At 50.4% G+C, this 13,898-nt stretch overlaps 1 protein-coding gene across 11 annotated transcripts in view; it reads left to right on the top strand.

Annotated features, from left to right (window-relative positions):
• Positions 1-13,898, top strand: part of LHPP (phospholysine phosphohistidine inorganic pyrophosphate phosphatase) — a 137,704-nt gene that overhangs the window by 14,550 nt on the left and 109,256 nt on the right. For all 11 annotated transcript variants that reach the window (XR_014253367.1, XR_014253368.1, XR_014253369.1 and 8 more), the window contains exons 2-3: positions 2,211-2,398; positions 6,160-6,313. Coding sequence is in view for 8 of the 11 variants with exons in the window: in XM_082424691.1 (XP_082280817.1) it covers positions 2,211-2,398; positions 6,160-6,313 (342 nt within the window). In the remaining 3 variants the exon portion in view is untranslated. The remainder of the gene's footprint in view (positions 1-2,210; positions 2,399-6,159; positions 6,314-13,898) is intronic.

Below are 13,898 nucleotides of genomic sequence, written 5' to 3'. Positions count from 1 at the left end.
TTGTATTTCAAAGGAGAACAGTGGCTGAAGTGTCCTGAAGTGAGTTCTGTTATTTACTCGTTTTTTTATGGGCATCGAAGTTGTGTTTGGAATAGCAGATGTGAGGCACTGTCATCTCACTGTCACACCGATTGCTCACTGTTCTGAGAAGGTCACATCATAATCCATTAGCAATAATTAGTCCCCCGGCACCCCCTGCCTTCTTCTCTCAACTGCTCCATTAACTTGGGTGCGATCGCACATCCTGGGCGCCAATCAATGAAGATCTGTCCATAATGTACAAGGTGATGCTATTAGTTACAATGTATTAACTGCCTAATTTAAAAATACAAAAGCTGTCTTTATGAAGGGCAATTAACCACTAAACGTAATTGATAATTCATAACCCCCTGATTAGGAAAGACAAATACTAAGAAAGAATTGATTACGACATCGTCATCCTCTCTGGCTGCGTTCGCCCTGTTGTCAGTAGATCTGCCAATTTTTTTCCAAATCGCACCTGTCCGCTCCAGTGCTCAGAGGGTCTGAAGGCTCACTGTAATGTGGGAATGCGTGTCTTCACCACTGAATCCTGTCTGTTTCCGTCACGGCACCCTTGGGGGAAGCAGTAGGCGTGGTCCTAAGGAAGGGTCCCTCTCACCAGCTGTCGTCTGGACTTTCCATCACTCAGTCATTCAGCAAACGCTTATCGGGGGCCTGCCGTGTGCCAAGCCCTGTGTGAAGCGCTGGGGATGCCGAGGAGCGCCCAACAGGCCCCATTCCTGACCGCATGGAGCACGTGGGTCCAGGAGAGAGACGATGAACGGACACAGAAATGAGACGACTGGAGATACTGATTAGTGTTAGAAAGAAAAACCTGGATAGAGACAGGGTAGGGGCAGCGTCACACAGGATGATGGGAGAAGGGGATATACAGACCCTCCGCCTTTTCCCTAGGGTTTCTCGGGCCTCTTGACTTGCAGCCTGTTGTCTTCCACGGGCCCCCACCACGCTCTCTGCAGATGCCGAATATGAAGGCTCCCTCGCTGTGGCCCGGGGTTCATCCAGGGAGGGCTGTGTGCTCTGGGCCAGGCCTGTGTGGCCAGCCCACCTCTTCCCACTCCCCCCGGCCCGCTGGCCCCCTTGCTTGGCCCCCACGCCGGCCTCCTCTCCTGCCCGGCCACACCTGCAGCGCTGACGCTTACCAGGTCCCCCCTTCCTTCTGCCGGCCGCTCTGCCTTTGCCTCTTTGCTTCCCTTCGGATCTCAGCTCCGGAGCTCTCTCCTCCCCAGGGAGGCCTTCCCGACCTTCCCACCCTCCCTGGCCACCCTGTCTCTTCACCTGTTTGGTCCTTCCCAGCACCTCTCTGTTCTCAATCCCCGATTCCCCTTCCTTTGTGTGGTCTTCCACCCCACCTGCTGACTGAGGGCTCTGGGGGTCAGAGAGCCTGCCTGTGGACACCGTGGCATTTCTGTGCACCCACGCCAGCCAGGCATTTAGTAGGTGCTCGATAGCTGCCTGTAGAAGGGTTGAATGTTACTTCATTGGGGCCTCTTGAGGCATCAGCTTTGTGGCTTTGCGTTCGGTGAGCCTGCCCGGGTGCAGCTGGGATGCAGAGCCTCCTGCGAGCTCGGACGGGAAGGATGTCGGTGCCGCTGACACTCTGCAGGCGTCCCTGGCTCCCCTCACATGAACTCGCCCGCGTGCCTGGTGACTCTGTCTGGCAAACCTTTCTTCAGTGACAGCGATGAGGAGACACACCTCAGCTTGGCCCCTTGACCTTTGTATTTGGGAAAGTGTGGATACAGAGTCAGCTCAGATGCTAAGTGGAAATGCTCGTTGTGACGGGAGGTCCAGAGGGGTGGCCAGGACGCTCGGAGGTGGCCCCCGCGAGGCTAAGCGGCGTGGTGTGGTGGAGGAGGTGTCGAGTGTGGGAGAACTGGCATGTGCGCGGGGCAGCGTGTCCCAGGGGAGGGGTGGGGACGTGTCCCAGGCAGAAGGAGAGGTGCGGGCGGAGGCCAGGTGGGAACCTTGGGGAGTCTCAGCTGTGTCAAGCGCAGTGAGGGTGAGAATGGTCTGCTCCAGCTCCAAAACCCCCGGGGTCAGTCGAGGCCCAGCTCAGGGGCCCGTGGCGACCTGGCCTGCGCCCTCGGAGAAGCGCCTGTCCAGCCCTCTCCGCAGGAGGCCACACCGCCTGCTCACAGCCTCTCCACCTGTCTCCCCACTTCCAGACTGAAGCGGTCCCAGCTGAAGGTGAGGTTCTGCACCAACGAGTCGCAGAAGTCCCGGGAGGACCTGGTGGGGATGCTTCGGCGTCTGGGCTTCGACATCTCAGAGGGCGAGGTGACCGCCCCGGCCCCTGCCACCTGCCTGATCCTGAAGGAGCGAGGCCTGCGGCCACACCTGCTCATCCACGACGGTAGGCCTGCCGGGCCCTGGGACCTGGTTGGGGTGAAGGCGCCCCCTTTCCAGATGGGGGCTGGGGAGGGGGTCCTTCTCACCTGGGCCATACCACTGGGAAGGCCACAGAGGTAGCACGTGGCTCCTGTTGACACCTGTGGGCCTTGGGGTGGTAACCTGTGGGCTCCCTGCTGGGGACCCGGCCCCATCCATCCCGGCCTCATACCGGAGGGTGTTTGGAAGCAGGTTCCAGGAGGCTTCTCAGAGGAAAACCCTGAATTTGCTTTCTGTGATCTAGGATGAAGCAAGGTGGCAAGGAATTGTCAAGGGGGCAAGATTTTAGCCTCTGGGGTGTGTGTGTGTGTGTGTGTGTGTGTGTGTGTGTGAGAGAGAGAGAGAGAGAGAAAGAGACAGAGACAGAGAGAGACGGGGGGGGGGTTGGTGATGAAAAGCTAGACTGAGGTCCATAGGTTTCTGAACTATATTTGTGAAAACCAGCCCTGCTGTCCCGCAAACGGCACAGGTTTACTTCCTGATATTAGTCTGAATGAAGGAAAAGAGCCCCTATGACCCTCAGCGGGGAGTTTTGCTGGAACAGAGAGGAAGGAACAGTCTTACCTGGTGCCTTCTGAATATTTAAAAAGAAGAGGGACTTCCCTGGCAGTCCAGTGGTTAAGACTCTGCGCTCCCAATGCAGGGAGCGCGGGTTCAATCCCTGGTCGGGGAACTAAGATCCCACATGCTGCGCGGTGCGGCCAAAAAGATAAAAAGAAGAGACATAGCAACGCTTCAGAATTCAGGACACTTTTCTTTAGTTGCACTGAGCCTTCTTCCTTCCTCTGCACTTGGTGTTTTGATTTACAAACCTCTGGCAGAGACAAGAATGCTTTTCTGCCTCCGGACAGGGGTGGGCCTCCAAGAGATGGAGGGAGCTCCCTGGAGGTCCGGGTGTCCAGTCCACGACTCTGGCGCCAGTCGAGGGCGACATGCCCAGCCTTTAGAAATCGTGTTTCTCCAAATGCTTCCTCTGTGATCTAGGATCCCTGCCAGTGTCTTTAGAACAGGTCCTTAAAGAAACAGAAAGACTTAAGAAAGAAAATCCTCCCCTCCCCAGGGCAAAGGGAGGGGTCGGGTGGAACTACCAGAGGTGAGAGGGAAACTCAGAGTTTGCCTTGAAGGCATCGTTCATCAATGAGTCCAACAGGCAGATGTTAGAGCTTGAGAGGCTGAAGGGGAAGCCAGGTGCCCTTCCTCACCTGTAATCCTGCGTCTGTGTTTTCCATAGGTGAACCTGACATTTCAGACTTTGAATCTTTTTCAAGTATTATTGTCGATAAATCTTCCCCCCAACATTTTATTACGAGAATTTTCAAACATACAGCAAAGCTGGAAGAATTACTTGGAATATTTGTATGCCCTTCACCTTGATTTTAACAGTGACATTTTGCTATATTTTCTTCATTATATATCTACCCATCCCTCCATCCATCTGTCCATCTTTATCTTTTTGGTGCATCTCCAAGTAACTTGCAGGCATTGGTACACTTCCCCTAAACACTTCACATCATTTTTTTTTTAATTAATTAATTTTTATTTATTTATTTATTTATTGGCTGTGTTGTGTCTTCGTTGCTGCACGCGGGCTTTCTCTAGTTGTGGCGAGCGGGGGCTACTCTTTGTTCCGGTGCACGGGCTTCTCATTGCGGTGGCTTCTCTTGTTGCAGAGCACGGGCTCTAGGCGTGCGGGCTTCAGTAGTTGTGGCTTGTGGGCTCTAGAGTGCAGGCTTAGTAGTTGTGGCACACGGGCTTAGTTGCTCCGCGGCATGTGGGATCTTCCCGGACCAGGGCTTGAACCCATGTCCCCTGCATTGGCAGGTGGATTCTTAACCACTGCGCCACCAGGGAAGCCCCACATCATTAACTAGAGTTCAATCTGTTTAGTTTTTTCTTTTCATGTAAAATTTACATACAATGAAATGCAAAAATCTCAAGTGTACTTTTGCTGAGTTTTGACAAATGCACACATCTGTGTAACTCAAACCCCTCTCAAGACCTAGAACATTACCGGGACTTCCCTGGTGGTCCAGTGGGTAAGACTCCACGCTCCCAATGCAGGGGGCCCGGATTTGACCCCTGGTCGGGGAACTAGATCCCGCGTGCATGCCGCAACTAAGAGTCTGCATGCCGCAACTGAGACCCAATGCAGGCAAAAAAAAAAAAAAAAAAAATATATATATATATATATATATATATATATATTTTAAAAAAAGACCTAGAACATTACCATCACCCCAGAAGTTCCCTCATGCCCTTCCCTATTAGTCCCCATCCCCAACCCCTTTAGAGGCACCCACTGTTTGGATTTTTTTCCATTATGAATCAGTTTACTGTTCTAGAATTTCATATAAATAGAATCACACAGCATCTAGTTTTTGGGGTTCCCAAGACCACCCCCAGGCTTGATGATTTGCTAGAAGGACTCACAGGACTCAGAAAAGCCATCCTACTCACAGTTATGGTTTATTACAGTGAAAGAATACAAATTAAACTCAGCAAAGGAAAGAGATGCGTGGGCAGAGACCAGGAGAATCCAGGCGCGAACTTCCAGGGGCGTTGCGCTGAGATGCACTTCATTCTCCCAGCAGCGCGATGTGTGACAGTACGCCTAAGGTGTGGTCACCCAGAGAAGCTCACTGCAGCCTTGTGCCCAGGGTTTTTATTAAGGGTCGGTCAGGTAGGCATGCAGCGCCCGTGTGACTGACCTTGGCTACTCTGTCAACAGGCCCCCAGGTGTCAAACTGATGCAGCGTGGCCCAGGGCCCCAGGCACACAAAAGCACTCTTTCCAGGCAGGATATTCCAAGGGCTCCGAGGTGATCTCCCGGGAGGTGGTGGTTGGCCCGATCTGAAGACAGCCTTTCTTTGGATGTGTAGGGTTTGAGCAGCCCAGGCCTACTGAGTTAACCGTTCCTTGTGTGCAGGGCTTCTTTCACCCAACATACTGTTTGGTTGCATGTGTCAGTAGGTCTTTTCCTCTTGATTGCGGAGTGGCATTCTATTGAGTGAACATCCCATGGTTTGTTTATCCGTTCCGCTGTTAACAGATACCTGAGTTGTTTTTTTTTTAATTAATTAATTTATTTATTTTTGGCTGTGTTGGGTCTTTGTTGCTGCACACAGGCTTTCTCTAGTTGCGGCGAGCGGGGACTACTCTTCGTTGCGGTGCACGGGCTTCTCATTGCCGTGGCTTCTCTTGTTGCAGAGCACGGGCTCTAGGCGCATGGACTTCAGTAGTTGTGGAACGCAGGCTCAGTAGTTGTGACTCGAGGGCTCTAGAGCGCAGGCTCAGTAGTTGTGGCGCACGGGCTTAGTTGCTCCGCGTCATGTGGGTTCTTCCCCGACCAGGGATCAAACCCTTGTCCCCTGCATTGGCAGGTGGATTCTTAACCACTGCGCCACCAGGGAAGTCCCCTGCCTATGGTTTTGAACTAAGGGAACTTCTGGAGTAATGCTGGTGTTGGAGTGGGGGTCCCAGGGGTGGGCCCATCATCTTTCAGGATCCTAACACACACTCTGTGGGGAGCCAGAATTCCTTCATCTGTAAAATGGGAATAGCACCCCTTCCTTGCCCACCTCTCATGGCAGCTTGAGGATCGGAAAGAGCATCTGAGAAAGGGCCAGGCAGACGAGGCAGACACAGGTGTTCCTGGGGGGAGACGGGAGGTGGGCCATGTCAGCCGGGGCTTTATCCTTCTCTCTCCCTCTCTCTCTGTCTCACCAGGAGTCCGCTCGGAATTTGATCAGATCGACACGTCCAACCCAAACTGTGTCGTAATTGCAGATGCAGGAGAAGGCTTTTCTTATCAAAACATGAATAAAGCTTTCCAGGTGCTCATGGAGCTGGAGAATCCTGTGCTCCTCTCACTGGGAAAAGGGTAAGTCGGCTGCAGGGAGAGTCGTTTATGGCCACTTTGGGTCATGCTCTGTGCGTCTCTGACTTAACAGAATCAGCAGAGAAGATGGTAAAAGTGGGTGTGGGGTGGACGCAGGGTGACCCCTTCTTCCTTCCCTCCCCTTTTCTTGCTTTGTTTCCTTCATTTCTTTATTCCTATCTTTTGATAATTTTGGAGGACGTTCCCTGTCTTTAGGAGCTGGTTGGTCAAGCTTCCCTGCGGGCCTGAGGCTGGAAGAGGCCGGGGGCAGGGGAGGGTCACTGCAGAGGAGACCCCTGGAGATCTCAGGGGCCTGTGTTGACTCTCCTGAGCTTAGGTGCATTTTCACAGGATACAGCACAAGACTTGGATGGATTGGGCCAAGGGGGCACCTAAGTAGTAGAAAATAGGCTCGAGGGCCTGTGGGATGCTCTTGTCCGGGCCCCATATCTCTGGTCACACAGCACAGTCTGTGTAAAGTTGTGATTTTGTGACCAACATTTTTGTCCGAGTCTTCAGCCTGGGCCTCACTATCTCTTTTAAAAAACCATGTTGGTTATTTTTCTTACCATCTTTTACCACCAAGACAGCACATGTTCACTGTAGAAAAATTAGAGAATACAGATGAGCAAAAAGAAGAAAACAAAAAGAATTTTCAGTCCCACCGCATGAGAAAACAACTGTCAACGTGTTGATATATGTCCTTCCAAGTGGTTTCCTGTGTGGAGAGATCATTACACATGCGTGTATTCACAACATCGGTGTCAAACTTGACCTACTTCTGTCACCCATTTTTAGTTGTTCACCAAACATTTTGTGAACCACTTTCCATACAATAAGTAGATGTCTCTGTGGTGAGGTTATTCCTATCAATTTTTTTTTACAGTTATTTTTAAAAAATAACTCTCCTATAGTTATTGTAACCAACGCCTGCTGATGGACATTTATGTTGTTTCTAATTTTCTACCAAAGTAAGGCTGTGATCAGTATCTTTGTGCATTTCAGATGATGTGTATTTTTGAGGTTCTTGATGTATGTTGCCAAGCTGCTTTCCAGAAAGCTGTGCAGATCTATTCTGTCCTCAGTGAAAGCAACACTAGTAGTATGCTGTGGAGCTCTATCCCAGCTTCTCGTGCGGGGCAGGAATTCTGTGGCCATCTCTGGGGAAGCCTTTCTCAGCTTAGGTGCTTCTGGTGATTGGGAACTTCCTACCTCTGCCTGCTGAACAGGGCAGCTATTCCAGGTGACGCCAGGGGGGCTTTTTATCTGGCCGCCAGCCATTGCTAAGCGCTTTATGTAGTTCCATGTTTAATCCTGACCACAATACTGTGAGCTGTAGGCAGTGTCATTGCCATTTTACAGACGGGCATATTGAGGCATAGGGAGGTGAAGTAAGCCATGGTCCCCCCATCTGTAAGTGCCAGCATGGCCAGGAGTACCCCCCAGAGCCTGTGCTCTGTCACCTCTAGGCTACATTCAAGAGCAGACATTTGGTCCACACAGGATCTTAAATTTTTTTGAGGATGTTTTAAAAATTGGGAGATTTTACATAAAATAACCAGATTTCTGGATCCTTTTGAGAAATCAGAAGATCTGGGAGTACTGGCCGCACATTCCCGAGTGCACCACAGCTTGGCTGGAGCCACTGGTCCGTTAGTTCTGGTGCACCATGGACCTGACCATGTCCTACTTCCCCTTCTCCAAGTTTCAGAGTTGGTTGCCATTCATCTTGTACCAATTGTTGTTTTTCTCATAGTAGAGAAATGTCTTTTCATGGCTATGTCTGTTTCAAAATAGGCAAATGAAAGATTTAAAGAAAGAGAAGAGAGGATATATTTCTTTTCGGAACTACAAATATTCTGGTGTGTTTATGATGAAAATAAAATGTGTCCTGTATTAGTCAGTGTTCTCCAGAGAAACAAAACCAACAGGATGTGGAGATGTATATACAGACAGTCCCTGACTTAGCGATGGTTCGGATTATGATTTTTCGACTTTGTGATGGTGTGAAAGCTATGCACATTCAGTAAAAATCAGACTTCGAATTTTGATCTTTTCCCGTGTGCAATATGATACTCTCTTATGATGCTGGGCAGTAGCAGCAAGTGGCAGCTCCCAGGCAGCCAGCCACTCCACCACGAGGGTAAACAACTGATCCACTTTACGACTATTCTGTACCCAGATCGCCATTCTGTTTTTCTCTTTCAGTACGGTATTCAATAAAATACATGAGATATTCAGTGCTTTATTATAAAATAGACTTTGCGTTAGATGATTCTGCCCAGCTGTAGGCTAATATAGTGTTCTGAGCACATTTAAGGTAGGCTGGGCTAAGCTATGATATTTGGTAGGTTGGGCTTATTAAATGCATTTTTGACTTACGATATTTTCAACTTATGATGGGTTTATCAGGACGTAACCCCATTGTAAGTTGAGGAAGATGTGTATATAAAGAGAAGTTGATTGTGGAGTCTAGGTATGTCCAAAATCTGCAGCATAGGCCGGCAGGCTGGAGATTCAGGGAAGAGTTGCAGTCTGAATGCCAAGGCTGTCTGCTGGCAGGTTCCTTCTTGCTCAGAGAGGTCAGACTTTGTTCTGGTTGTGCCTTCAACTGACTGAACGAGGCCCACCGCATTATGGAGGGCAATCTGCTTTACTCAGGCCCATTGATTTAAATGTTAATCTCATCCAAGAGACATCTTCACAGAAGCATCTGGAATACTGTTAGACCAAATATCTGGGAAGCTTGGCCCAGCCAAGTTGACATAAAATTAACTGTCACAGTCCCGTCCAACCTTACCTTCTTCAGTTTAGGTCATTGCAAACCACAGAACCTGGCCTGCTTAATTCTTTTACACTCCTGGCTTGGTCCTGTAGGCATCCCTAAAGTTACCAACCCCTCACTAGAGAACAACACAATTAAGAAGCTCTGTTTTAGGGACTTCCCTGGTGGTCCAGTGGTTAAGACTCCATGCTCCTAACACAGCGGACACAGGTTTGGTCTCTGGTCAGGGAACTAAGATCCTGCATGCCCCACAGTGGGGCCAAAAAAAAAAAAGAAACTCTGTTATAACTCATTTACGTTAAAATTTTTTTCTTGAAAATTGTCTCTATTAAAAGTTACTATTCCAGATTAGGGGTAGTAGTCAAAATAGGTATGTTGTTGAAAATGAAAAAAAAAAATGAGATCAGTTTCTTCTGGCTTTGTAATTCTGTAACAAATTCAATAGGAGGCAAGTGTTTGCTTTCCAAATAAGCAATTAGTGGGGTCTCTAGCTGCTGGGGATTCTGGCTTAGGCTATGGGTTGGGTACTCAAAAATCAGAGAAAGGGACCAGCAGCTTCCGGGCCTAGGTCATAGCTTCCTGGGACAGCCCAAGGACCCATGAAGAGCTGCTGTCACATCCACGTGGGGGTCATTGATGGTGAGGGGCTGTCCTCCACTGGAGTGGGGCTGTGCGGCGTCCCCAAGGAGGCAGGGTGGCGGGGGCACTGGGGCAGAGTGTCCTCCTCCTAGAAACGGTGTGATTTACATTTGGCATCTGTTTGGACCGAGAGTGGGAATTGCCTTTGTAATTTCTTCTGTCATGCTGCCGTCAGAAAATTAAGCTGTTTACGCGACAGACTATGGAAGGTTAATGGCTCTTGTGGGAAAGGTCAAGTGGTCATTTTGAAGGGAGTTTGTGCTGAATAATCGGAAGGGCAGAAGAAATAAAGCATAAAATCTATCTGACTGCTTCTCTCTGGCTTTTTCCTGTCTTTCCAGAATCCACAGTTTCTTCTTTGTGGCCGGAACACTCAGGTTCTTACCAGACCTGCTGTTGCTTTTATTATGCCAGTAACAAAAGATAAATATATCACATCTCTTGTGTTTCGGGAATAACCTGGGCCTTTATAATTTAAAAAAAAAAAAGTTAACTTAGGTGCTAGTATTTCCTGTATCTCTAAAAATGTTTTCAGCTAACAGATGGCATTCAAGGTGCTTTTTTGTTTTCCTGGATGAAGAAGAAATAAAGACAAATTCTGGGCACTATAAAAACAAGGCCAGGGCTTCCCTGCTGGCACAGTGGTTAAGAATCCGCCTGCCAATGCCAGAGACACGGGTTCGAGCCCTGGTCCGGGAAGATCCCACATGCCGCGGAGCAACTAAGCCCATGAGCCACAACTACCGAGCCTGAGCTCTAGAGCCCACGAGCCACAACTACTGAGCCCGTGCCCCACAACTACTGAAGCCCGTGTGCCTAGAGCCCGTGCTCCGCAACGAAGAGTAGACCCCGCTCACCGCAACTAGAGAAAGCCCGCGCGCAGCAACGAAGACCCAACACAGCCAAAAACAAAAACAAAACAAAAACACAAAACAAGGCCAGATTTAGTTAAAAAAGAAATATTAAGTTCTCTAATTTTGATTTATGGAAGTCAGTTTTTTCTTTAGGTTCTAGAAGTCATTGTAGCAAAGACAGGGTTATGATTGGGTATTTTCTGCTGCATGATCAGTTTGTTCTTCCCACCAGGACTAAATTTAAATTTAAGAAAGTGCAGGTATCTGTCACTCTGGAAAAAAGATTTTGGGGGAGGCTGAGGCGGGCAGAAGGGGTGCCGCGTGGGTGTCCTCGGGAGGTCTTACCGAGGGGAGGGGCCCCCAGCTCCTGCCGCCTCCACGCTGCTCGCCGCTCGGAGCTGAGGCTGCGCTGGGCCAGAGGCCCCTGGAGCCCTCAGCTCCAAACAGAGCTGTGTCTGTCGCGACAGAGTGGCCTTGTTTTATAATTGTTCCCATGGCGCCTGGCTAAGCCTCTCCTATGCTGGCCGCATTCTTTCCTCAGCTCTGTCCTCCGTGCCTGGCTCACTTCAACATGCCCGTCCTCGGGGAGGCCCCCTCCAGCCCCCTCCCTCCCAGTCCGGCCACCCCCGCAGCGGGCATCTCATGGGGGGCGAGGGGACGAGGCGGTGGCTCCCTGAGAGCCTGACAGACCCCCGTGCGCCTAGAGCTGCGTCCGGCCCTTGGGGCCCTCAGCAGGGTGCCGAGTCCGGGAGGCTCAGGGCGTGGGCTCTTCCATTCCTCCCCCTTGACCTTCAGGTCTCAGCTTTGATGTGTCCTCCTCTGGGCCGCCTCCCCGCCTCCCTGTCCCCAGCCTGTCCAGCCCTCCTCAAGCAGAGCGCACAGAGCATGGGGTTCCACCTGTTGTCACCCATGTCCTGCCCTTTTATATTTGTCTGTGGACTTGTCTGCTTCCCCCCGAGACCGGGAGTCCCTGGGGAGCAGCCTGGGTCTGAGAGCGTCCCCTGCAAAGGGTGTGGGGCAGCTGCGTCCTAAATGTTTTGGGGGACTGAGTTGGCGGATGCCACTGCCCCCCGGCAAGCCCAGGCCCCAGCACCCGGCGTCTCCCTCTGCCTCTTGGGAAAATTTTGCTTTACTTGGCCATTCCTTCAAACCCTGGACCTAGCTGAGGAGAGCGTCATACCAAAGTAGTTGATTGTGGAAAAAGAAAAGGAAGCACTATTTTGAGGCTGTATAAATGCAAAATAGATGTCTAGATTCCAGATTTAAGATAAATGAGATTGGGAACCTCTAAGCCTGTGATTTAGGGTCACCCTTTAAAAACGGGAGCATTGGCAGGTCCTAGCTCGGTAAGCAGTGGTGGTTCTCTCTTGGCTATCAGGTACCTTCCTGCATGTGTGTGGGATCCTCGTGGCATGGCCCCTAGAGCACAGAGCCTCGGACCCCGGCTGAGAGGCCCAGGCTCACTTGGAGACCGAGTCCTGTCGTGATGGGAGATGCCCCCATGGCGTTAACAATCGGGCTCCAGGCTCTAATCCACCCGACAGGAGTGAGTAGCAGGGGACCAGCCCTTGCCAAGGTCAAGGGTTTGGCTACAGCCCTGCAGCCCAGCCTGCGTCCAGGCGGAGGCTTCCAAGGTGGGCAGTGGAGGATGCAGAGTGGGAGAGCACTAGTCCCACCTGAGCACCGGGTGAACGCTGCGGGCAGCAAGGCTCCTGCAGCCTTGGAGGCCTCAGGTGGGGCAGAGAGGGCCAGGCAGAGTCCCTGGGAGCCGCAGAGCTGGAGGAAAGGCACAGCCCTGGGGCAGCTCCCGGGCTGTGCTACCATTTCCAGTAGGCACACAGCAGGCTTCAGCCCCCACAAACCGGAAAGACCTGTGTTCATCCTTTCTTCCCCAGCTCATATCTTTTTTTTAAAAAAATAATTTATTTATTATTCATTTATTTATTATTTTTGGCTGCATTGGGTCTTCTTTGCTGCGTCCCAGCTTTCTGTAGTTGCGGCGAGCAGGGGCTACTCTTCATTGCGGTGCGCGAGCTTCTCATTGCGGTGGCTTCTCTCATTGTGGAGCATGGGTTCTAGGTGTGTGGGCTTCAGTAGTTGTGGCACGTGGGCTTAGTTGCTCCGTGGCATGTGGGATCTTCCTGGACCAGGTATGGAACCCGTGTCCCCTGCATTGGCAGGTGGATTCTTAACCACTGTGCCACCAGGAAAGTCCCCCCAGCTCATATCTTATTACCCATCTCAGTCTGGGTGAGCAGTTATTTATAACAATATTCTCTAACATTTTTGGAGCAGTTTCTGCGTGCCAGGCATCATGTTAGGAACTTCGCGTGCATTATTTTGCTCAAGCCTCACAGCAACCCATAAGGGTAGGTACTGGAGTTTCTTTTTGCCCATTTTACAGATTAGGAAACTGAGGCCCAGAGGGCTTAAGCAACCCAAAGTCCCACAGTTAAAATGAAGTGGAAAGAGGATTTGAAACCCTGAGGTCAGCATGCTTCACTAGCCTTCTCTTTGCTTTTCCACATACATGTTGTTTATTTGTATCATTTTTTTAGATTCCACATATAAGTGGTATCATATGATATTTGTCTTTCTCTGTCTGACTTCCTTCACTTGGTATGGTAATCTCTAGGTCCATCCATGTTGCTGCAAATGGCATTGTTTCATTCTTTTTTTTATGGCTGAGTAGTACTCCATTTTGTGTTTGTGTGTGTACACATATATATGTGTGTGTATATATATATATCACATCTTTTTTATCCATTCATGTCTGTGGACATTTAGGTCACATACATGTTATTTAACATCTCCCAAATTTGAAGGTTGAGGGGAGGGAGAAGGGTAACTGATGTGACGGGTCTGAAAACATGGTGACAGTCCTGGGTTTCCGTTAACCCTGTCTTCAGAGCAGCACAGAGTCAACTACCTTCTCACTTTATAATCGAATGGCTTTGCTCAGAGAGAACTGGGCTTGGTCACCGTGTGTCTCAAGGGGTCTGCGTGTGGCCTTGGGTGGCCAGGCAGTGGCAGCTGGGCCTCAGCACAGCGCTCACAGGAGGGAAGATGTGAAACCATCTTGGGAGGCCCTGCTGTGAGCCAAGCCGTCTTGGCCCCAGTGAGACGGGGAACAAATAGTTGTCTTCTCCTAAAAGCATCTGGCGCCTGTGAGACCTGGCACCTCTCCTGACCTCCAGCTACTAGGAGATGCGGCAGGGTGCTGTGGAACTAATGGAGTTTTCTTCTCCAGGCAGCAATTAGGGGTTAATTATTAGCAATTAGGGGTTCACCACATGCTCTGTGGACCAGC

This window comes from Balaenoptera physalus (assembly GCF_965194825.1).
Source record: "Balaenoptera physalus genome assembly, chromosome: 14".
Taxonomy (NCBI): domain Eukaryota; kingdom Metazoa; phylum Chordata; class Mammalia; order Artiodactyla; family Balaenopteridae; genus Balaenoptera; species Balaenoptera physalus.
Note: the sequence above shows the minus strand (reverse complement) of the source record. Positions and strands in the feature narration are given on the sequence as shown.